The 23724-nt window shown below is 52.8% G+C and overlaps 1 protein-coding gene across 2 annotated transcripts in view; it reads left to right on the plus strand.

Annotated features, from left to right (window-relative positions):
* Window positions 1-4508, plus strand: part of RPH3AL (rabphilin 3A like (without C2 domains)) — a 118160-nt gene extending 113652 nt beyond the window's left edge. For both annotated transcript variants that reach the window (XM_039254092.1, XM_039254102.1), the window contains exons 8-9: window positions 668-814; window positions 3281-4508. In XM_039254092.1, coding sequence (XP_039110023.1) covers window positions 668-814; window positions 3281-3315 — 182 coding nt within the window. In that variant the 3' untranslated portion in view covers window positions 3316-4508. The remainder of the gene's footprint in view (window positions 1-667; window positions 815-3280) is intronic.
* Window positions 4509-23724: the final 19216 nt, after the last annotated feature.

Genomic DNA, 23724 nt, shown 5'->3' on the forward strand with positions numbered 1-23724 from the left:
CCCCCACTCCCCACTTCACACACACATAGCTCTTGAACCCCACCTCATAGCAGCTCTCAGCTGTGGCCAGGTGAGGCTGGGAGGTAGGAGGAAATGGAATGAGGTAGTACAGACCCCACCTCTGCGCTCTCGCCCTGGCAAGGATCACAGCCATATATGAGGGAAGATTCATTAGTTAACAAAGGCAGCCATTAATCACCCCATGGCGGGGTAGGGTACAGGGTGCCTGGCTTGCTCAGTCAGTAGACCATGCAATTCTTGATCTCCAGGTCATGAGTTCAAGCCCCACATTGGGTGTAGAGGTTACTGACATAGATCAATGAACTTAAAAAAAATAACCGCATTGGGTTAACAGAGATAGACGCCCTTCCCCCTCCTCATTCTACAAAGTCAGGAAGAACTCCCCCTTGTCGCCAGTTTTCCTCACTGAACTGACCCAAGGGCCCATGCGGTGGCCTTTATGTATCCTGGACCAATCAGCATTGGCCAGAAGGTGGGGTCACACCAGAGCGTGCTGACCACGTGTAGGCGGCAAGTGAGGGGCCCTGGGCAGTCGATCCCATAAATACCCATCACGTTTTCCGACGAGAAGATCAGCTGCTTGTCAGGCTCACACCATCCCTGTCTCAGTTCAAGGTCCAAAGAGCCCACTCGTGGTCTCTTACAGGTGGCAGCTCGGAGTCCCCCAGGATGAGGCCCGCCCCCCTGTCCAGCCACCTGTCAGAGAGCCAGAGCAGCCTGGCCAGCGAGACCGGGACCAGTTCTGCAGACCCGCAGCCGGGCACCCCGCCCTGGCCAGACCCCAAGAGCCCCGGTGAGTACCAAGCCGCTCCTGCTGACCCCCTCCCTTCGGCTCCGCCGCGGCCCTCCTCCCTCCCTCAACTGGCCCACGCTGCAGAGTGCTACATGATGTGTGTAATCCTGTGTTTCCTGAGCACCGTGCCAGGCACCGGGGGAACAGGGGTGAACCCCCCCCTTGCCTGCGATGAATAGGAGAGGGACCCAAAATAACAACAACCACCCCGTCCCTTCTCAGTAATCGTAACAACGGGTGTCCCTGTCCACTGGTCAGCGTGTAAGCTTTCAGAGCCTTTCCCCATCTCCACAGTGGCCTTAGCAGCTCCCGTTTCAAGAGCACCTACTGTGTGCTAGGCACCCCAGTCCTCACAGAGCCCAATTGTGTACCCAGCCTGGGCAGTCAGTCCTTGACCTCCAGAAACCTAGCATGTGGCTGAGGAAGCCGAATCAACTCACCCAAACCAGCCCACACCTAAATCAGAGGGAGAATTCAGGACCCTGGAGCTGGTGGCTTAGAGCCCAACCTGCCCTCGCACCCGTAAGGTCCCCTTGCATTCTTTTTTTTTTCTTTTGCACAAAAGCCAGGGAGGGGCAGAGGGAAAGAGAATCTTAAGGAGGGTCCACGCTGAGTGTGGGCTCGATCCCACAAACCTGAGTGGAAATCAAGAGGCTGATTGATGCTCAACCGACTGAGCCACCCGGGCGCCCCTAAGAACCCCTCACATTTGACTGGAGTCGTAGGCGGGAGACTTATTACCCCCGTTTGACAGGTGTGGAAACCAAGGGTAAGAACCTATGCTCCACCTTGCTGTGCCCACTGTCCCTGCCTGGCTACAGGGATCGTCATGCAGTGGGGTGGGCGTGGTAAGGGTCCTCAGTTCTGCCTCCCACCCAGGGTCGCTGGCTGGCCCAGTCAGTGGGACATGTGACTCTATCTTAGGGTTGTAAGTTCAAGCCCCACATTGGATGTAAAGATTACTTAAAAAATAAAATCTTGGGGCACCTGGGTGGCTCAGTCGGTGAAGCATCCGACTGCAGCTCAGGTCATGGTCTCAATGGTTCGTGGGTTCGAGCCTCACATGGGGCTTCTGTGCTGACAGCTCAGAGCCTGGAGCCTGCTTCAGAGTCTGTGTCTCCCTCTCTCTGCCCCTCCCCCACTCACACTCTGTCTCTCTCAAAAAGAAAGAAACATTAAAAAAAAATGTTTTTAAGTAAAATCTTTAAAAAAAAAAAAAAAAAAGGGAAAGAAGAAAGCCCAGCTGGACCTGGCAGCCCTGGGCCTACAGTGCGTGTGGCTCAGCGCCACAGCTGACATCCCCTGCGGTCCGCGGGCAGCTCTGTGTGGGAGTCTGCATGCCGGGTGTGGGAGCCCATGTGTGCCACCAGCCACCCTCCAAGAAACCCCGTGGGGGCTCCCCCCACTCCCTGTCTCCCCCCTCCCCTTTCTCCTGCCTTGATGGTGCCAGGAAGCTACAGGGCAGGGCACATAAGAGGCCGTGAATGGGCGGGTCTCATGGAGAGGGAGGCCCCGTGGCCGTGGCAGTGGAGTGGACCCTCTCCATCCTTCTAGCCTCCTGGAATCCTCCATAGAGGATAGTTTGGAATCAGCCCTGCCACTCACAGACACGTGAACTTGGACAGATCATACAATTCAACCATATGAAATTGCATTTTTATAGATGAAAGAGAGCCAGATATTGGCAATCGTGTGACTCAACCTAACATTTGATCTCTTTGTGCCCAATTCCATTACTGCTGCAGTGGAGACCCCCTGTGTTCCTAAGGGGTGGCAGGGAGGGTGAAATGCAGTGTCGTGTGCAGTGCCTGCCCTAAGTAGATCTTCAGCAAATACCTAGCAGTGGGGGAGGCGTGTGGCCCAGAGCATCGAGAGCATCCAGGGCTAATAAAACAACTTGAAGAGGACTGGTCTACAGGGAAGTTTGGGGGGTTATTTTAATTCTTTAAAATTTATTTTTGAGAGAGCACAAGTGAGGGAGGAACAGGGAGAAGGGGACAGAGGATCAGATGTGGGCTCTGCGCGGACAGCTGTGAGCCCAATGTGGGGCTTGAACTCACGAACCAAGTTGAAGTCGGACGCTCAATCAACTGAACCACCCAGGCACCCCCGACAGGGAAGTTTATATGCCCCTGCCCATTTGCTCTTCCTGGCATCTAAGATCACCTGTGTTGATCACCCTGGGTATCGACAGACCCCCCCAAAGCACAGGGAGTAGATGATTTCGCAGCAATGATGCAATGAAACGGAGCAGAGCCCTGGCCAGGGCACTAGCCCCCCCATCCTCCCTGGAAGATCCCTGTTTAGTATTGGGAAAGGAAGCTGCTTCAGGCATGAGGCAACTCCAGCAAGGAGCCTGCCTTCCCTGCGGTCCCCTCCATTTCATCCCAAAGACCAAGCTGTCACTGGGGAGGGACTCTGCCTCCACTAACCCTATAGTGACCTTTTTTTCCCTCTCCCCTAAAGGCAAAAGGCACACCTGGGCGAGTCCCCACTGCTGACATGGCCTCCAAAGGCTCCTCTGTCTGCCCTGGCTAAGGCATGATTGGCGCATGGAGCAGATTTTCCAGTGGAAGAGTCTGAGAGCGAGAGGAGGCTGGAAGGGTCCCCAGACCCCTCCCGGCTCCTTCCTGACCAGTCTTGGAGCCCTCAGCTGGCCAGCCCTGTTGGACATGACCTCTGACTCGACAAACCAGAGTTTGTGGGGCTGGATCTGCTTCCCCCCTCACTCAGTGCCTTTCCGCACCCTTCTGTCCTGGGAGCCCTCCTCACCGCCCCCCCCACCTCCGTCCCCCAGCCATTCCGCTCACCTGTGACCTTTATTTATTGTCCTTTGCCTGTGCCCTCCCCCGGCCTACCTCCATGTTCATTTCAAGTTTGCTCTTGTCTTGGGCTGGGCTGCAGGGGCCTTCAGGCCCACCTGACGGGGCCTTCCCACATGCACTGCAGTTTGGGAGGGCGCGAGGCTGGGCTTTTTCCATATTTATATTAATGGAAGAAGAACCCAACCCTGAACATTGCCCTTCAGAGCTGAGCTTGGCCCCTAGAGATGAACGGTGGGTCCGGAGAGTGTGGGACGAGAGAGATGCCTATCCTCCCTCTGCCTTTGACTCTGGAAATTGGGAGCAAACGTCCTCCCTTCGTTCGAGGCTGCCCGGGAGCTGTGGGTTGAAACCTGCCTCTTGCTTCGGTTTCCTGGAACCCCCCGGCTGGCCTCCCCAGGTCTTGCTCAGCCTCTCCCCGGCTGGTGGAGCTGGGAAGGGTTCTGGCGGAATCTGAATTCACTCATGGAAGAGCAGCCTTCAGCCGAGTCCCCAGCTGGGGTGCAAGGCTCCCCTAAGCCTTTAATTCACTTCTCTTCAGTAGGTTCAGTTTGCCATGAAAAATCAGTAATACAGAGTGTGAGCCGCTGCTTCTGGAAAACCCTTCCCTGAAGACAGAGATTGAGTGAAAGTGTGTGTGTGTGTGTGTGTGTGTGTGTGTGTGTGTGTGTGTGTGTCTTGGTGTCTGCATCTCTCGTGCTTCCTGCCACTTTCCCACTGGCCCCCACACCTGGTTCTAGAAGCACCTTCCCTCTGGGCGCTCAGGCCCCCACCAGTAGCTTTTTGGCCCTTGCCACTGGCAGACGTGAAAAGACTGTTTCCCTGTGACAAGTTATACTTCCGAATTCAATAAAGATTAGAATTTGCATGGAGCCAGTGTGTTGATTGAAAGAGCACAGTCGCTTATGTTTCTGAGATGCATCAATCGAGAAATAGATGGAAAGGAACATGGTATGCTGATCACTGGAGCACTCCCCAGCCACAGTAAGGGGAATGCGCTAGATCTGTGTGTATTAGGAGAGCTCACAGACCTCACGTTGAATGGGAAAACAAGGCCATCGATGTTTTTAAAAAAAAATTAAGTATACACACAATCAAAATGAGTTGTACAAACTTTCTTTAAATTTTTTAAAAAATTTTTATTTTTATTTCTGAGAGAGAGAGTATGTATGTGTGTGAGTGGAGGAAGGACAAAGAGAGAGGGAGACACAAAACCTGAAGCAGGCTCCAGCCTCTGAGCTGTCAGCACAGAGCCCAATGCGGGGCTGGAACCCACGGACCGCGAGATCATGACCTGAGCTGTAGCTCAGGGTGGGGGGATGGAGGTGAGGGAGGCAGAGTAGCTCAGTCGGTTGAGCATCCGACTTCAGCTCAGGTCATGATCTCATGGTCCGTGGGTTCCAGCCCCGCGTTGGGCTCTGTGCTAACAGCTCGAGCCTGGAGCCTGCTTCAGGTTTTGTGTCTCCCTCTCTCTCTGCCCCTTCCCTGCTCACTCTCTGTCTCTCTCTCTCTCAAAAATAAATATACATTTAAAAAAATTATTTAGTAATTTAAAAATGCACTATAAGGGACGGAACATGAGAGAAAAATCTCCCAGGAAGTAAAACACAAAGAAGAGATGTAAAAGCACAGGGGAAAAGTCAAGAACATTGGACAACCCAAGGGTAAGATCTGTGTGGAAGGTCCAACTTCCAACAGATAGGAATTTCAAACCAAGAAGCAAAGTAAAGGGGAGAAAACTATTGAAGAAATTACATCCACCCCCTCAGGGCTTGCAGAAACGGGGTCTCCCTCACCCGGCCTGGGTGAGGGCCTGAGAGTGTACGTCGAACAGACTCCTGGCTGGAGGACCACTCTGAGTAGCACTGGCCCGGGGCGGTGCCATCGCCACTAGGGATTACCTGGGGAGTCTTACCAGCATGTCACCCCGGGAGATTCCGGTTTCATCAATTTGGGGCACAGCCTTGACATCAGGCTTTTGGAACCTTCCCCACGTGACTCCAAGGTGCTCGCAGAACGGAGAACCCTTTCCATAACAGAAACTCTCCCGAGTGGGCTCCAGGACATGTGTACAGAGTGTTTAGAGCTGTACCTTTTTATCAACCGAAAACTGGAAGCGACCCAAATAACATCAACAGACGGATAGATAGAGAAACGGATACAGCAGCGTTAATGGCATCTCGTGCAGTAGTGAAAGCCGCACTCGGCACAGATGACTCTCCCCAACAACCTCAGCGAAGAGACAGATGGCAGGAAGATGTGTACGTTATGACACCATCTATATATAGACTGTAAAACATGGGGAAATGACATATATTAACATATATTTTATGCAGCCAAAGAATAAAGAAATGCGCAGGAAGGATAAACAACAGATCTCAAGGTACATCTCAAGAAGGGGCCAATTAAGCAAGGGTTTCAACATATTGGTAATTTTTTTAAATTTATTTGTTTTGAGAGAGTGAGAGCGTGAACGGGGGAAATGGCAGAGAGAGAGAGAGAGAGAGAGAGAGAGAGAGAGAGAATCCCAAGCAGGCTCCACACTGTCAGTGCAGAGCCCAACACAGGGCTCGATCTCATCAACTATAAGAGCATGATCTGAACCAAAATCAAGAGTCAGTTAACTGACTGAGCCAGCCAGGTGCCCCTACTGATAATATTTTAATATCCCTGATGAATAGATGGGGGTGCAATATTTAATCATAATATTTCATTATATATTATATTTGCATTGTTTTTATACACCTGAAATCTTTCAAAATAAAACAATTTAAGGAACTATAGCAAGCCTTTTTATCACTAAGTTTCAAGACACCAGGATTAAAAATCCTAAATTTAAAAATGTCCTCAAACCTTCCAAAGAGGGAAAAGAAAAAAGTCACATACCAAGGATCAGGAATTTTAAATGGCATTGAAATTCTCAAAGCAGATTTTGAAGCAACGTCTTCTGAGTTCGGATAGGAAATGGTTTCTTTTAATGTTTGTTTCTTTATTTTGAGAGGGAGCGCATGCACATGAGCAGGGGAGGGGCAGAGGGAGATGGAGAGAGAATCCTAAGCAGGCTCCCCACTGTCAGCGCAGAGCCCGACTCAGGGCTCAATCTCAGAACTGTGAGAGCATGACCTGAGCCGGAATCAGGAGTTGGATGTTTGACCAACAGAGCCCACGAAGCCCCCCAGAAATGGTTTCTAATCTAGATTTGTACCCAGCCACATCTCAATGACAGTAGAATAAAGATATTTTCAGACATTGTGAGTTTGGAAAAACTGACCTCCCATACATTCTTTCTCAGGCAGCTGCTAGAGAATGTGCTCCAACCAAACGAGGGAGAAAAGCAGGATATGGGGGACACGGGAAACTGGAGAGCCAGCACGGGAAGGGGGCAAAGAGAGTCCCTAGGACAATGGCAGTGGCTATGTGGCTAGAGGCCAAGGCCAGCCAGCCCCGATTGGAACATGAGCACAGAGGAGGTATACAAGGATATACAAAAGGGTAAGAAGCTGGAGCTCCTGTGTAGCTCAGTCGGTTAAGCGTCTGACTTCAGCTCAGGTCTGATCTCACTGTTTGTGGGCTCAAGCCCCACGTCAGGCTCTGTGCTGACAGCTCAGAGCCTGGAGTCTGCTTCAGATTCTGTGTCTCCCTCTCTATCTCTCTCTCTCTGCCCTCCCCTGCTTGTGTTCTCTGTCTGTCTCGAAAATAAATAAACATTGAGAGAGAGACACAGGGCTCGAAATCACAAACCGTGAGACCATGACCTGAGCCAAAGTGGGATGGGTAACCGACCGAGCCATTCAGGTGCCCCCCACATTCTCATTCTGCACTGGGCCCTGCAAATTATGTAGCTGGTCCTGACTGGCCTGGCTCTTCTTTCTGGGTGCAGACTATAAGTAGAGCCAGACCCTCAGTCAAGGCTTGATGAAGTGAATCCTTAGACTCTCCACCTGGGCTGGAGGCCAGAGCCCCTGACTGGGAAAGTGGGACACAGGTCTTCATCCTGTCCCTGCTGCCAGCCTTCTGCCTTTATCATTCCCTGTCTACAAGATGGGAGAACTGAAATAGTTGGGTTTTTTTTTTTTTAACGTTTATTCATTTTTGACAGACAGAGCGTGGGTGGGGGAGGGGCAGATAAAGAGAGGGAGACACAGAATCCAAAGCAGGTTCCAGGCTCTGAGCTGTCCGCACAGAGCCCAACGTAGGACTCGAACTCACTAAGGGCCAGATCATGACCTGAGCTGAAGTCAGATGTTTAACCAACTGAGCCACCCAGGCGCCCCTAAATAGAGAGTTTTCTAACTGTGCTCCCAGAGCTCCCTGGGGTGGGGTAGGGGCATAGGAAATTAACGGGGGGGGGGGAGTTTGGGACCCATGCCCGCTCTTACTGCCAACATTAGGACTCCCCTCTGGCATAGGAAATTAACGGCGGGGGGGGGGAGTTTGGGACCCATGCCCGCTCTTACTGCCAACATTAGGACTCCCCTCTGACCTGTTCTCTCGGCTTGGTTCCACAGCAGGGAGGAGGCAGGCACCGCTGGCAGGTGACCTATCTGGATGGCCCACCCCAGGCTGCCCACGCACGCACTCTGCCCCTGGGGAGGAAGGAGAAGCCTCCGGCATAAGGCTACCAGGCCCAGCCGAGGGAGAGGTGCCCCAGGTACCAGCCAGAAACCCTTACCAGGGAAGACAGACACCAAACATCGGGAGCGTGCGCGCGCGCGCACACGTTAGTGCACACGGCCAGATTACTGTTTACAAACTGTGTGACCAGTTGTTTCAAATCACTCATCCAAAGTGCCACCAAAGCCTCTTGGGCCCGGGAGAGGGATGAGACCATAGGAAAACCCAGCACTGGCCTTGCCTGCCAGGCGGGCAGCGGCAGAGCCCCTGGCAAGGCTGTTCCCCTCAGAGAAGGGCCTCGATGCTGTTCCCCAGCAACAGGCGCGAGGCTCTGCAGACCGCGGGGCTTCTGACCTGCCCGCACCGGCCCCGCCCCCAGGCTGCCGGGACAAAGCCAAGGAGAGCGCTGTCCCCTCAGCTCCCCGGAGGCGGAGGGTGGGGGGTGAGGAGGCGGGCCCGTGGGCGGGGAGAGCCCGGAGGCCCCAACTAGCTGCCCCTCCGCCGTCCCCCAGGCAGGCGAGTGCGAGGCCACCCCAGGGTGTCTGCAGCTTCTTCAGTGCCGATTACTGGAGAAGTAACTCAGCGTACTCGCCCCTCCCCCCCGCGTCTCAGCACACAGTCTTGGGGGACATTTTAAGTCTGACCGGACCTGCTGAGCAGCTGACTAATGAAGGCTCTCCCTCGCTCCCTCCCTGCTTCCTGACTGCCGTCCCCCCACCCCTCTGCTCGGACCAGGGCCAGGGCCGGGGCCCACTGCCGGGGCTCTGCTTCCAGGCGAGGGGTGGGGGGCTGGGTTCCCCGGAGCCCGCCCACCGCGCAGGTCGGTACAGCCGGGAGCTGTCAGGAAATACTGCGGGGCGGGTAGCGGGGCAGGTGGATGAGTGGGCGGCGGGGTGGATGGAGGGAGGGATAGAGACAGGGATGGAACAGATCCCAAACGTGGCCTTTCCCAACGCTTAGGGCTTTCCAAGTCTACACAGATGAGTCAACACAGTCCCCCGTGAGGCACAGCTGCTACTATCTGAACGGTCGGCCCCACAGTTCCTCTTTGGAAGAAACTGCCTGGGTTCCGGAAAATACTTTTAAAGGCTGATGGCGGATGATCCCAAGAACGCACTTCACCAGGGGACCAAGGCCACAAAAGAGGTATCAGAAGTGAATGGGCATTAGAGTGCCTGGCTGGCTCAGTCTGTGAAGCGGCCGACTCCGGCCCAGGTCATATCTTACAGGTCGTGAGTTCGAGCCCCGCGTCAGGCTCTGTGCTGACAGCTCAGAGCCTGGAACCTGCTTCGGATTCTGTGTCTCCCTCTCTCTCTGCCCCTCCCCTGCCTGTACGTGCTCTCTGTCTCTCTCTGTCTCTCTGTCTCTCTCTCTCGAAAATAAATATCAAAAAGAAGGAGAAGCAAACAAGTATTTAGAGTAGGGAGAGAGGTCAGAGTCTGAAACCAGAGGGGGGGAAGATGGGGGGATGCCTGGGTGCAGGTCCCCCTGCCCCCCACACAGCCCCATGACCCCACAGGGGCAGCTGAACCATAGTGTGCCGTGTTCCGTTCGATGCTGTTGGTGCTGCAGTGATAGAAGCCACTCCTCACCCCACCCTGAACGTCCCCAGAGTCGCCTGCACGCCCAGACGCTTAAGGAGACGGATTTGGGTGAAGAAGGGCCTGGATTTCACATCTGAATCTCTGTGGTTCAGAATCCTGAATATCGAAACGTAAGTTGGCCCCACAACAGGGAGTCAACACGGCCAAAGCAAGACCTCAGAGACAAAATGACACTGATGCTCGGGGTTTGGCAGGAACCAGCAAAGGCTAAGGCCCCGAAGTGGACTGACCCCGAGGGCTCCTGTCCTGGATGTGAGGACTGTAGAGGTGTGACCTCTGCGCCCCAGTCTCCCCACAGCTAAGGGGTTTCCCAGGACGCAGGATGAAAGTGCCAAAGCCAGCAGTTTCCAGGCAAACTGGGAAGAGCCCGTCTCCGCAGAAGCTGACGCGGGGCACAGCCCTTCACACAGCTCCCCTCCGTTAGTCCTCACAGCACCGAGAGGAAGACATTATTCCTCCCACTTCATAGACGAGGAAACTGAGGCTGGGGGAGCTCAAGTGACTTACACAAGATAACACAGCCAGCAAGTGGCTGAGCAAGCTGTGTGCTCATGTCTGCTGAAGTCAGCAGCTTCAAGCAGCCTCACTCCGTGCTATGGTCCAGGGCCTGGGTCACCTGCTCTGGAACCATCCCCGTTCCTGCCAGTGGCTTCGCCTTCCTTGGGCCCCCGAGCTGTGGATCCCAGCAGGCCTCTGCCACCCCAGCCATCAGCCCAGCAGGGCCCTGTGGGACTCTGCACACGAGCCTATGGATCGGGAAGAACGCCCCCAGCTTCCTGGCCTGGTTTTTATCCGCAGCCCTGCCCCCCAGCTGATGGCAGAACCCCTCTCTCTTCCACTCCTGAAGTGGGGAGCAGCATTTCCCGCTCAGCCCAGGGATTTCCAAGCTGGGAGTTCAAACAGCTCAGCACGGAATAGGCTCAAACAGAGTCTGCTAATGGAAATAACAAGATGATAAATTATTCCAGGGAAAGCATGATTTTCCTTATACTCTGCTTGACTCAGAAAACACTATGATCGCAGTAGAAATTGGAGGTGTCAGAGCTGGTATCTGGGGAAAGAGAAATGAAAGCATTCTGCTTTCTGCTGTCAGTGCAGCCCCGGCGGGGGGGGGTGGGGGGGGTGTGAAAGAGAATGCGAGGTCAATCCCGGGCCGGGCACACGGCTGCCCTGAGCAGGCGAGGCCTGCATGGAAACCCCAGGCAGCAGAACCTGCCACCAACTGGCTGAAGAGACTGGGGAGTTCCAGGCAGAAAGCCCAGGGCCTGGAGTTAGACAAAGCTGTGTTCTCTTCTCAGCTCTGGCACGAGCTGGCTGTGTGACCTTAGGCAAACCGTTTAACCTCTCTGAGACTCTGTCTCCTGGAGATAACAACAGGATTACGTGAAATAATGTACGGCACACACTTTAAACGTTGCGTCGTTCATGGTAAGGGCAGAAAATGCCCTGACCTGCCCACTTTTTCTGGTTATTCCCACTCCCCAGGATCAGAGGGGGCACAGAAGAGCTACCGGTCTCGGAGTGCAAGATCAGCAGGGGAGGACACGAAGTACAAATGGACCATGACCCTAGGGTACCAGGCCCACCCCAAGGCCCAGCTCCCGGAGGGAAGCTCGCGCTTATGCCCAACACTGCTAATTTGACGGGGAGGGGGCTGCCCGGACCGACCCTCCACCTCCCGCCAGCCACGGCACAACATGTAAGTGCCTTGTCAATGTTGCTGGACTAGAGAAACAAGACCTCTTTGTCCCCAGACAAAATGGCCCTGGGTCCCTAGGACGGCTGCCATCCCCCTAATGCACTTGTTAGCAGGCCAGCCGCACACCCCCCAACCCCGACAGCTGACGGTCAGAATCTGTGGCCTGTTGTCCCCGGGGCTGATGGAGATAAACAAGTTTTACCAAACCATCGTTCTTTATTTGCAGTAAGGCCACAGCTTGGGCTCCAAACTGAACTCTGTTCTAAATTTTTTTTTTTTTTTTTTTTTTTTTTTTTTACTGTTCAGAGGCCTTTGATTCTTTCTCTTCCCCAGAGCTGGCCGAGTTCCCAGGGCTGAAGTTGCCTTGAAGTCTGACTGCTGAAGGAGAAAAAGAGTTTCTGTCCATTTTGTTGTTAACTCAATCCAGAGTCTGAGCTGGTGGCATAGAACCTTCAAACATCCTGGATAGGATTTCCTCAACTAGACTGTTTTGGCAAATGCAAACAGGACACTGGGGAGCACAGCTACAGAAGAAGTCCCTATTCGAGGGGCGCCTGGGTGGCTTAGTCGGTTAAGCGTCCGACTTTCGCTTAGGTCATGATCTCGCGGTTTGTGGGTTCGGGCCCCGCGTCGGGCTCTGTGCTGACTGCCAGCTCAGAGCCTGGAGCCTGTTTCAGTCTGTGACTCCCTCTCTCTCTGACCCTCCCCTGCTCACGCTGTCTCTCTCTCTCCTAGAAATAAATAAAACATTAAAAAAAAAAAAATTAAAAAAAAAAAAAAAAAAAAAGAAGTCCCTATTCGAGGCTTGAGGTGTGCCGAGTTGTGGGCACCAGAAGAGGCGCAAAATTTCGGGGGGCTGCAAACCAGAAACATCTCCCCAGATTTGGGGGCTGCTGTGCAGTTACCCACATGTTTATCTCGCCAAGTAAGAATATAAAATCTGGGGCGCCTGGTGGCTTAGTCGGTTGAGAGTCCGACTTTGGGTCAGATCATGATCTAACGGCTTGAGTTCAAGCCCTACATCAGGCTCTGTGCTGACAGCTCGGAGCCTGGAGCCTGTTTCGGATTCTGTGTCTCCCTCTCTCTCTCTGCCCCTCCTCCACTCACTCTCTGTCTGCCTGTCTCTCTCTCAAAAATAAATAAGCAATAAATTTTTTTTTAATCAGAACCACCAGGGGCACCTGGGTGGCTCAGTAGATTAAGTGTCCAACTTTGGCTCAGGTCATGATCTCATAGTTCCTGGGTTTGAGCCCCACCCCACCCCCACCCCTCAATCAGACACTGTGCTGACAGCTCAGAACCTGGAGCCTGTTTCAGATTCTGTGTCTCCCTCTCTCTCTGCTCCTCCCTGGCTCACGCTCCATCTTTCTTTCTCTCTCTCTTTTTCTCTCTCAAAACTAAACATTAAAAAAAATTCCTTTAACCAGAACCACCATATAAGATCACTCACATTTCAGAAAAGAAAAGAAAAAGGCACAAAACACGCCATCTTTTTTAAATTAAGTGGATTTAGCTTTGTAAAAAACTTACCACATTGTCCTCTGCTTTTCCTATTTTTCCATGGCTGGGAAAGGCTTCCTCATGAAGCTGTGAGCTTACCGACCCTTGCAAACCACCAGGCGGGATCCAGACTCGGGAACTAGATGCCAGAACTCCCAGGTTCAGGTTCCAAGCAGCTCCTGCTGCCTGGGGTGAGGCTGGGGATCTCCCGGCCAGCTGGGGGGAGACACATCCAGAGCCCACCTGGCTGTAAGGTTTTGCTGAAGGTCCACGTGCCTCGGTCTCCCACGAAAATGACAGCTGTCACCACGCACACCCCTCGTGAGCCTGTGATGGGGACACGTGTCGGGCACCCAGAGGTTGCTCACTCAGTGTTTACAGGTGCTTTTTCCATGAGGCTCCCACAGTTCCTTGCAGGTCTGTGTATGTTCAAACGAGTCTGGGGACAGGGATGATCTCTGGGGACAGCAAGCATCCAGGCTAGGGAGCAGAGACACGGGGACTGGACTCCCGGCAGTGCAAGGTCGGGCTGGCCCTACGGCTCCAGCAGCCCAGGGAAGCCCCTAGAGATCATGCCCAGCCCGGCTTCCCCTGCGCTGAAACTGTACTTAACAAAGGCCCTCAGCAGGTACCCGGACAGAAGAGAGGGCTGTGGGTGGGGGAGGGGGGCTGAAACCCCCACGCCCCCCCCACACGCACTGACGTTCTCTGTCTTCTGAGCAACAAAGGACCTCCGAACACTGACTCTGGTCAGTTGCGTGGTGTACACCGTGTGCACCTGTACGAGTGCGTGCAGAGGTGTGTACGCGTGCGTGTGTGTGCACGGTCTGTGCACGGTCACATGTGCGAGTGTGGGTGTGCAGGCACAGATGCCGGTACAGAAGTGTGTTTGTGCAGATGTGCATGAGCACAAAAGGTTTTAAAAGTTGGTTCTGACCTCTCTCTTTCTCTCCCTTCCCACTCATTCTCCCCTTCCTTCCTCTCCCTTTCCTGTCATAAAAACAAAAAGCCGCAGAGGGGACTAGAAGAGGGCCGGGGGACCCGGAATCCCAGCTCTGTCATTTCCCATCCCAGGGACACCTCAGTGTCCCATCGTGGGATCCAAGCGTTTGCCTGACAGCGTTACCGCAGGCAGACGCGAGCATTCGAGCAGGCAGTGGGGCTGTATCGTTGCAGGCTCTGGCCTCAGGAGGCTGGGTTCACAGAACATTCTATAGGTTTCCAGCAGGGTGACCTTGGGTGGTTTCTCACCCTCTCTGTGCCCTGTGTCATTGTCTCTAAGAAGCTCACCTTACGCAGAGGCTGTGAGGGTTAAGTGAGCCATGCATGTGTGGAACGCTGTCAGAACAGTGCTTGGCACACAGTAGGAGCTTTCTAGCGGCACCCAGTAGGAGCTTTCTAACACATAAAATGTGTATCGAGAAGCATTTAGAGAAAACAAAAAAAACAATTAGGGTTTTCAGGAGGCATGGAACTGTTCTAAAATTGGATAGTGCTGATAGTTTCACAACCCTGTAAATTTACTCAAAATCATTAAATCATACACTTAATATGGTTGGATTTTAGAGTGTATAAATTATACCTCAATAAAGCTGTTTTTTTAATAAAGCATTGAGAGCCAAGCTGCAGAATAATACATGCAGTATTGGTGCCATTTATAAAAAGTTTTAAACTATGTAAAACAACACTCCTTGAATATAAATATGCATAGTGAAAATATCGAAGGCAGGCCTGGGGGACCCACATCAGCTGCGTAATTAAGCTGCACCCCCACCCCCAGGCGCTCATGGCACCCAGGAAGGGAAAGTTATATCTGTGATATTTTATAGTGTTGATATTTTTATTTATTTTATTTTCCATTTTATTTTGGAGAGAGAGGGTAAGCTGGGGAGAGGGGCAGAGAGAGAGAGAGAGAGAGAGAGAGAGAGAGAGTCTCAAGCAGGCTCCACGCTCAGGGTGGACCGGACTCAGGGCTCCATCCCACGACCCTGGGATCATGACCTGAGCTGAAATAAAGAGTCAGACAGTTAAGTGACTGAGCCACCCTTATGGTTCACTTTAAGTTAAAAACCCTCTCAAAAAAGAAAAGAAAAGAAACATCCACTTTGTTGAGAACCGTTTTTTGGGGGTTTGTTATGTTAATCTCTATGTTCTTATGTATTGAAATTCTAAATAGTGAGGGCTGTATAGGTAATTAGGCTCCTGGGGTGGGGGGCCAACTGAAGCGTGCAGGAGGGGGCAGGGCATGGAGCATCCCTTGATCCTCCCGCCTTGGCCAGGGAAGACCTGGGGTTGCCTTGGCTGTCCTCAGTCCCCATGGGGGCAGCTGGGCCCAATGGCCCCTCAGCCTGTCCTCCGAGCTCCCAGACGCCCTGAGCGCTGGCAGACAGTTGGCGAAGGGGCCTCAGACAGCCTCCCTGATTTACCAGGCTCTCCACGTCTCCTGGCTGATGGATGACCTGTGCTTTTCCTCTCTCCCTCTAAGTGCTGCTGTCTCCAAGGCCACCCGCCCCGAGTGGGAGGGCACGCGCAGGGGGGAGGAGCCCGGCTGGCCGGCTCCTTGCAGGGCCTCTGCTGATCCTCCCTGCCTCCTTCCACCCAGCTGCCCTGCCCGGAACCCCAAGGTGTCGCCCACAGGCAGCGCCGGGCCGGCTGGCCTGAGCTGCCTGTGTGCTCAGATCCCTCCCTGGAACCACTGTGAACTCCAGCAGCTGGGGGCCAGGCGCAGCGCCAGGTGCCCGCCCCAAGGAGCTCACTGACAGTAAACAGTAAACAGGACCCGAGCACAGGTGCTTTGGTTGGGTTGTCAGGCTCTCTAGGAGCCGGTCCTGAGCCGAGGCCTAAAGGGTGAGAATGAGCCACCCATGAAGTGATTTGGTGCGAGGACAGTTTGGAAGAGGAGCTGGCTGGCGCAAATGCCCTGAGGCGAGTGTGCACTTGATGTCAGTGGGCCTGGTCAGCAGAGGGTAGGATGAAGGAAATGAAATGGATCCCTCCTCAGGACTACGTCCCCTCTGCCAAGGCCTGTGGGAGGGGGTCAAGGTATAGTCACCACCAGGGCCACCAGAACCCAGGCAGGGCCAAGGGAAGAGCCTCAGGAAATCTCTACTGGCTTAATGGATGGGCTTAAGGCCCTGAGCCCGAGGCTGGGCCTAAAGGGACCCCAGATAGAAGAGCTTGGGTGGCTCAGTCGGTTAAGAGCCCATCTCTTGATTTCAGCCCAGGTCATGACCTCGTGCTTTGTGGGATCAAGCCCTGCATCAGGCTCTGCACTGGGAGCATAGAGCCTGCTTGGGATTCTCAGTCTCTCTCTCTCTCTCTCTCTCTCTCTCTCTCTCTCTCTGTCAAAATAATAAGGAGAAAAGAAACAAAGTAATATAAATGAATGAATGAATGATCCCAGATGGCAGGAGAGGGGAAACCACGCTTCCAGCCCCTCAGGCAAGGGGAAGTACAGAGCCTCAAGCTGTGTACCTGACTCAAGGTTACTGTATGACCTTGGACAGGCATCTCAGGCCCTCAAGTTCCCTGTTAGGAAAGCTGTGCTATGCCTGTGGAAGTCCTGCCTGCCCCCAGCTTCAGAGCTCTGGGAACACGACTGATTCCCAGACCCCACTCTGCGCCTGCAGCCTGGGCTCCCTAAGGGCAGGTGCTGAGAATCTCCCAGGGGCTTCCAAGTCCCATCAAGCAAGGCCCCACACCTCGAGGACCACAAAGATGGAGCCGTCCCCTCCAGGTCCTCAAGAAATTCGACACCGTTGGGGAGACAGACTCTTAAACCCAAATCACGCGCTGTGTGGTAAGCCCTGTAATCTGTCACAGGCCCGGCCACAAGGGGGTATTGTGGCAAGAACACCTGCGGCGGCTCCAGGCATGAACGACACCTGAGCAGGGCATTGAGGGCAGCATAGGAGTGTGCCGGGTGATCGGGGAGGGGTGAGGGCAGCAGGCAGAGGCGTGGCAGCCTGCCGATGGGTACATTTCGGCACTGGACTGTGCAGTGGGAGAGGCGCCGGGTGGGCCGGAAGAAGTGCGTCATTGTCCCAGACTCTGGCTCCAAATTCAGATGCCGAGAAGGGCTCCACACACTTGGCCTGAGGCAGGCAGAACCCGCGGGTCGGCAGCCTGACCCGTCAGCCTCGAGACCCCCTGAAGCATTTGCAAAGAGCTGTGCTCTGTTATCTTCAGTTTAAATATGTGTGGCAAGTTCGGCCTGTCCATGGGAGCTGGGGAACAGTAACTGTCACAGCCCGGGGTGACAGGGCTGAACACATCGGGGCTGCTGATGGTCAAGGGCATGGAATCTGGGGCCCAAACTGCCTGGGCTCCAGTGTTTTCGTTGTGAGACCTTGGGCAATTGACTTAACCTCATATGCTTAATGAGAAGTACTTCATTGTAGTAATTAGATGTTTAGTTCAATGAGCAGTAGAGAAATGTAACCACGCATCAATTTCCCTCACAGACACCATTGTGAGGACAAAGCACAGCTGAATATTTAAAGCATTTTTTAAGCAAATTGATTTTTTAAATGTGTATCTATTTATTTTGAGAGAGAGATCATGTGCTCAAGCACGGGAGGGGCAGAGAGAGAGTGAGAGAGAGAATCCCAAGCAGGCTCCACGCTGTAGTCTTTAGAGGCTGACCCAAGGCTCGATCCCACAACCTGTGAGATCAGGACTTGAGCTGAAACCAAGAGTCAGACCCTTAACTGACTGAGCCACCCAGGCGCCCCGAAGCAAGTTGATTTTTAAAGAAAAATATAAAGTAAATAATGCAGGTCCTGGTGGAGAAGCTGGCTCACAAGTGACAGAGCTCAGGGGATGCCAGTTTAGGGGACTGCTTGCTTTCACAGGGCACCAAGGGCTTTCAAACCGTTCTTCAGGTGCTGAGACCCCAGAAGGCTGGGGCAGGTGCATGGTCTTCCGGTGACAGAGTAGTCAGTAGCAGCAGAGGGGTGTGAGGGATGCCGCTGTGCCCTGTGAGCTACGCGCCCCCGCCTCTGGTGTCTGATCCCTGCACCCTGTCTGGGTGGCACATGTGACTTAGGAACTGGCGTGGCCACAGGGCATGGCAGGGCCCAGGGTGGGGGCATGGGGGATAGTGGTTGAAATGAAGCCACCAGACAGGTGGTCGGCAGTCGAGGGGTCCAGGACTGGGTCCACTGTGTTGGCTGGCAAAGGCATCAGGAGCCACCAGAATGACGAGGGAGGACAGCGTGTGTGTCAGTGGGGGCTCAGATGCAGCCTGTTGGCAGGAGCCTCAGAAGGATTTAGGGGACCCCACTGCCAAGGGATGGAAGGGGGCGGGAAATGGCGGGGGAGGCCAGGTCATCAGAAGTCTTGTTTACAGAAAAGCAAGAACCTTTGAGACACAGGGAGAGGGCTGAGACGGAGGCCAGCAGTGGGAGGAAGCCTGGGGCTTAGGGAAGCTCAGAGATGCTGGAACACCCAGGCCCCAGGCCGCTGGGGACTGGAGGCCGCTGGGGAGTGAGGCGGAGCTCAGCCAAGTCATGCCGCCATCTCTGCCCAGCAGAGGCCCCTGGAAGTCACAGCGCCCTCCTGTGGGGAGTCCTGCCTCACTGGATCCTGGTGCGGGCTCCTGGCTCGGAGCCAGGATTAGGATTTGTGTCAGTCAGGGGCTGGAGATGCAAGCAGTGATGTTTTAAACAATTATAATTGTTTTATTGAGGTGTAACTGACATATATTCACGCAGGTGTATAACATCATGATTTGATACGTGTGCATATTGTGAGATGATCACCACAGGAAGTCTAGTTAACATATAGTCAGAATTTTTTTCAAAAAGAAAAAAATTTTTTGGGTGTGATGAGAACTTTTTAGATCTACTCTCTCTCTCTTAGCATCACTATTTTTTAATGGTGCCATTGAAAAAAAAATGTTTACATTGTGGGCTTCTTTTTTTCCTACCTCTTTTATTGTGGTAAAATATACGTAACATAAAGCCTACAATTTTCACCATTTTTATGTGTATGATCAGCAGGTTAAGTGTATATTCACAATGTTGTACAACCATCCACTTCTAGAACTGTTTCATCTTCCCAAAGAGAAACTCCATACTCATTAAATAATAACCCCCCAAGCCTCTGGTAATGTCTATCTACTTTCTGTCTCTCTCAATTCACCTATTGCAGGCTGATATATGTTTTTGAATTAGTAATACATGTATGTAGCAAAAATGCCCAAGGCAGAAAAGTTTCCCTGTCCCCCAGTCCCTTCCCAGATGAACTATTTTAGCAATTTCTTTGCTCTTTCAGGGGTATCTTAGGCATATATGAAAATATACATGTATGTATATATTGTTTTATTTATACGCTTTTATGCCTCTTTTTATTTAACCATACTTCTGGGATGAAAAGATTTCTAGTGCATCAGAGTGTCAGTATAGCTCCCATATCAGTGTGCACATAGCTACCCCATCCTTCTTGATGGCTGTACACTATCCCACCATACAAGGGACTTGTTCTGCATTCAACCTACCCCCTTATTGATAGAAACTCTTCAATTCTGGGGGCACCTGCATGTCTCAGTTGGCTAAGTGTGTGTGTGTGTGTGTGTGTCTCTCTCTCTCTCTTTTTTTAATTTAGTTTTGAAGGAGAGAGACAGAGCATGAGCGGGTGAGGGGCAGAGAGGAAGGGAGACACAGAATCGGAAGCAGACTCCAGGCTCTGAGCTAGCTGTAAGCACAGAGCCCGACGCAGGGCTCAAACCCACGAACGAACCGTGAGATCATGACCTGAGCTGAAGTCAGACGCTCAACCGACTGAGCCACCCAGGCACCCTTCAACTTCAAATTTTCAATTTGCTACATTTATCTCTTACCAGCACATACCCAACCCTTCATAGCAAAGGTTCAACAGTAAGCAGGAAGAACAAATTAAATACCATGAGATGCCCTTTCTCACCAGTCAGACCAACAAAAACTCAAGTGCGGCAACACCAAGCGTTGATGTGGATGCGGAGGAAGTAGAACTGTCACACGCGGCCGGTGGAAACGGAGATGGCCACTGTCCACTACTTAGTCAAGCTAGAGATGCCTATGACCTTCTGCCCAGCAACTCCCTATCCAGGAAACTGTAAAGGCATTGTCACAGGTGGGCCGGGAGACAAGAATCGCCACCATAACAGGTTTATAGTGATAGCAAAGCACGGGATTCAACCTAAATGTCCAACAAGTTGTGGTGTGTTGGCAGAGTGGAATATTGCACTGTGATGAGAATAAAGTACAGACAGCTCTACGCAGCAGCAGGGCTATATCTCACAACCATGGCACGTGATAAAATCAGTTGAATGAGGATATGTACCATGGGATACATTTATATGAAGTTTTAAAACATGCAAAACAGTGCCATGTATTGTATATAGATGCATATGTATTTAGTTTATGCATGCATGGGGTGATGATTATCAAATTCCAGATAGTGACAGCCACTGGGGAAGCAACAGGGGTGAGGAGGACTCTGAGGGCATTTCAAATGCATCTATAATTTTTTTTAATGTTTTTACTTCTTTTTGAGGGGAAAAGAGACAGAGTGAGCACAAGCAGGGGAGGGGCAGAGAGAGGGAGACACAGAATCCAAAGCCGGCTCCAGGTTCCGAGCTGTCAGCACAGAGCCAGATGCAAGGCTCAAGTCCACGAGCTGTGAGATCATGACCTGAGCTGAAGTCGGACCCTCAACCGACTGAGCCACCCAGGTGTCCTGTAATTTTTTTTAATTGTGCTAATTCTATTTTAGCTTTTTTGAGGAGCCTGTAATGTTTTGTTTGTAAGCCAGCCAGTAGGTTCAGGCAGTCTTTACATTATACTCTAAGGCCTTTTGTGTATGACTGAACTATTTCACACATTTTAAAAGTAGAATGAAAATTGGAAGCCACCGTTTGCACTGTTAATGGCTTTTGCATTGCATCATTAATAGAAAGCTGTTTGAGGGAACATTTGTGGCTGTTGACCTGGGTTTCAAAATTGCCAGCGAGGGCTCCGCCCATTCTAACCTACTGTAATGCCGAGAGAGTCACCCCAATCCTAAAGACATTCAGACAAGCCCCTTGTCCTCCAGCAGGTCATTTCTGGAGCGACCCGTGAGGCTTCAGCGTTATCCTTTGCTGGCATCGAATCTCTTGCCAGAGGCAGCTTGATCCCAGGCTAAGCCCCTCCTGGCCGGTTAGCCTCTCACTAGGCCTCCTTCCCACCATCAGGCAGCACAGACCACGCCCTGCTTGGAAGGACTGTGTGAGTACGAGTCCTGGCTCGGCCCCTTGTGACGTTGGACCAGGTCCTCCGTGTCCACAAGGCTGTTTGCACACCTGGGGCAATCGGGGCGGGTGGCCGAGGGGCTCACGGATCTGTGGCCTGCACACCACTGCACAGGCGTCCCGGCAGAGGAAGACCATCAGCGCCTCTAGGCCACGTAGCCCATCACGACAGCTCCAAGAGGGTTTGGCGTGTGCCAAACGACACCATCGGGTGCTAACTTTTCCCCACGGTGGACCTAGCCCTGGTAAATGTACTGTAACAAGTGTCATGTGTTTATGAGGATGTGCATAATAAATTATCACATCAAGTTCACCCCTCAGCAGCCACAGGCTACAACTGCAAACACTTCCAGTGACTCGCTTACTCACCTTGCACCAGGCTTCTTGTGCCGAGGCCACTGCATGGGGCAAGGAGGAGGCAGCAATTGGCCGGAGAGGATCTGCCCTCCATCACTGGAATCTAAAGAAAAGGGGAGGGGTTCGTTCATCACCAGGGCCCCTGCAGAACGTAGCACGGGGCCTGTCACAGAGTGGGTGCTCAATAAATACTTGTTAAAGTATGGATTCTAGGGAGCTCCCTCGAAGGCCTCTCTGTCAACCAGCCACGGTGCTTAGAACTCCTCCATCAGCCCCTCCTTCGGGTAAGAAAAATTCCTATGAATATAAAGAGGGTTCTTTTAGCACAACCTTCTCCTCCAGTAATCAGAGGAGAGTAGAAATTGGAGGTACACATTAGGCCAGGGCCAGGGAGGGCCCTTCCTTCCAAGCCACGTGGATACCAGACAGAGATGCCAACCAAGGACATCTGGCCAAGTGCCGAGTCATTTCCTCTAAAACGCCTGTTGCCTACTGGAAGGAAAGGCTTTAACTGGTCATTCTCAGCCAGGAAAGAAGTCCTAACGCCCAGAGTGGTGTGTGTGGGACTTCGCCAAAGCACTCTAGAAATTCCAACGCCCACCCCCGCCTGATGTTACACAGTGAACAGTGTGGAGGTGGAGGTGGAGGTAGCAAACCAGGTTGAGAATCACTGGATTAAACCCTAGCACCTTCTCACCCAGTGATTCTCATTAAAACCACTGGGAATAAAAAGAATCCAGGGGCGCTTGTTAAGATGCATCCTGAGTCTTCACGTACGTGCATATCTGATCGGGGGGTGTGAAGGGTGTGGAATCTGCGTTATTAATATGCATCCTGCTGGTACAGATGGGCGGGCTATCCTTCAAGGAACCCACTTCTACTTCATTGCACAGGGCCTTTGGGGGGGCGGGGGGGCTCAGAAGTGGGTTGGGAGAAGCAGATGGGGACCAAGGGCAGACGGTCCCACCTAACTTTGCTAAGGGCTGGTCCAGCGGCCGGCATGGAAGGCAACCCGAATGATGGGGTCTGGCCGTGCCCAGCCGCTTCAAGATCCCATTCATGCCAGCCAGCAAGTACCTTCGCCTCCCCCTGCACTTCCTCCCGTGGCCTCACCTGGTCCCACAGCAGATGGGAAGAGGGCGGCCAACTGCATTCCACTGGTGGAGAAACTGAGGCAGGCACAGGGCATATGGAGATGGTTTGCACCGGCAGGGCGGGCGCAAAAGAATGACAACGGATTGAGTGCCTGTTGCGTGCCGTCCATCCGCCTCAGCATGTCTCACAAACTTGTCCGTGGCCTCCCCCATTCCACCGCTGAGGGGCCTAAGTTAAGCAGCTTGACCAAAGTCAGACACGGTTAGGAGCTAGGAGACACTGGCTTTTGAATCCAAAATTGCCTGACTCCCCAGCCCATATTCCTCGTAGAAAAATGGACACCTGCCCAGATAACACCCATTCTGTGCCTCCAGGGGCACCTGCCCTTTCTCGGTGGGGCTCCTAGCTGGCTGCACTCAGACTGCGGAGTGGCTCTCCACTCTGCCACCTGCCAGAGGGTGGCCTCACACACTCCTCCTGTTTCTCCAACAGACATCCCAGGGTTCCCCGCCTCAGGGCTTTGGAGGCTGCGCCTTCCACCCGACTTCCAGACTCTCCGAGAGCCAGCACTTGCAGAGCCAAAAGCTGTGTGCTGATCCCCCTAAAAGCCAGCCCCACTGAAGGTCAAGAGGCCAGAGGGAGAGGTCAGCCCCCTTCTGTCCCCACTCCCAGGGAACACAGGGGTATACGTTTGATGTCAAAAGGGCCCAGGGTCAGGGGTCAGGATATCCACCCTCATTCCCAGACACTTGACTTCCCGAAGCCTCAGTTTCCCCAAACATAAACAGATGACAATACTCTCTTTCTCCTCAAGTGAAGGAATTATGAAATGATGGCTCAGTGTCTGTATTTAATACCCGTATCGTTACATAATCACTTCGTGATGCAGCCACCTCTGGCACGGAAGTCACTCGGTGCCTATTTAAGGACTAATCCCCTTAAGCATT

Source organism: Hyaena hyaena, unplaced genomic scaffold (assembly GCF_003009895.1).
Source record: "Hyaena hyaena isolate Hyena2069 unplaced genomic scaffold, ASM300989v1 scaffold_10, whole genome shotgun sequence".
Classification (NCBI taxonomy): domain Eukaryota; kingdom Metazoa; phylum Chordata; class Mammalia; order Carnivora; family Hyaenidae; genus Hyaena; species Hyaena hyaena.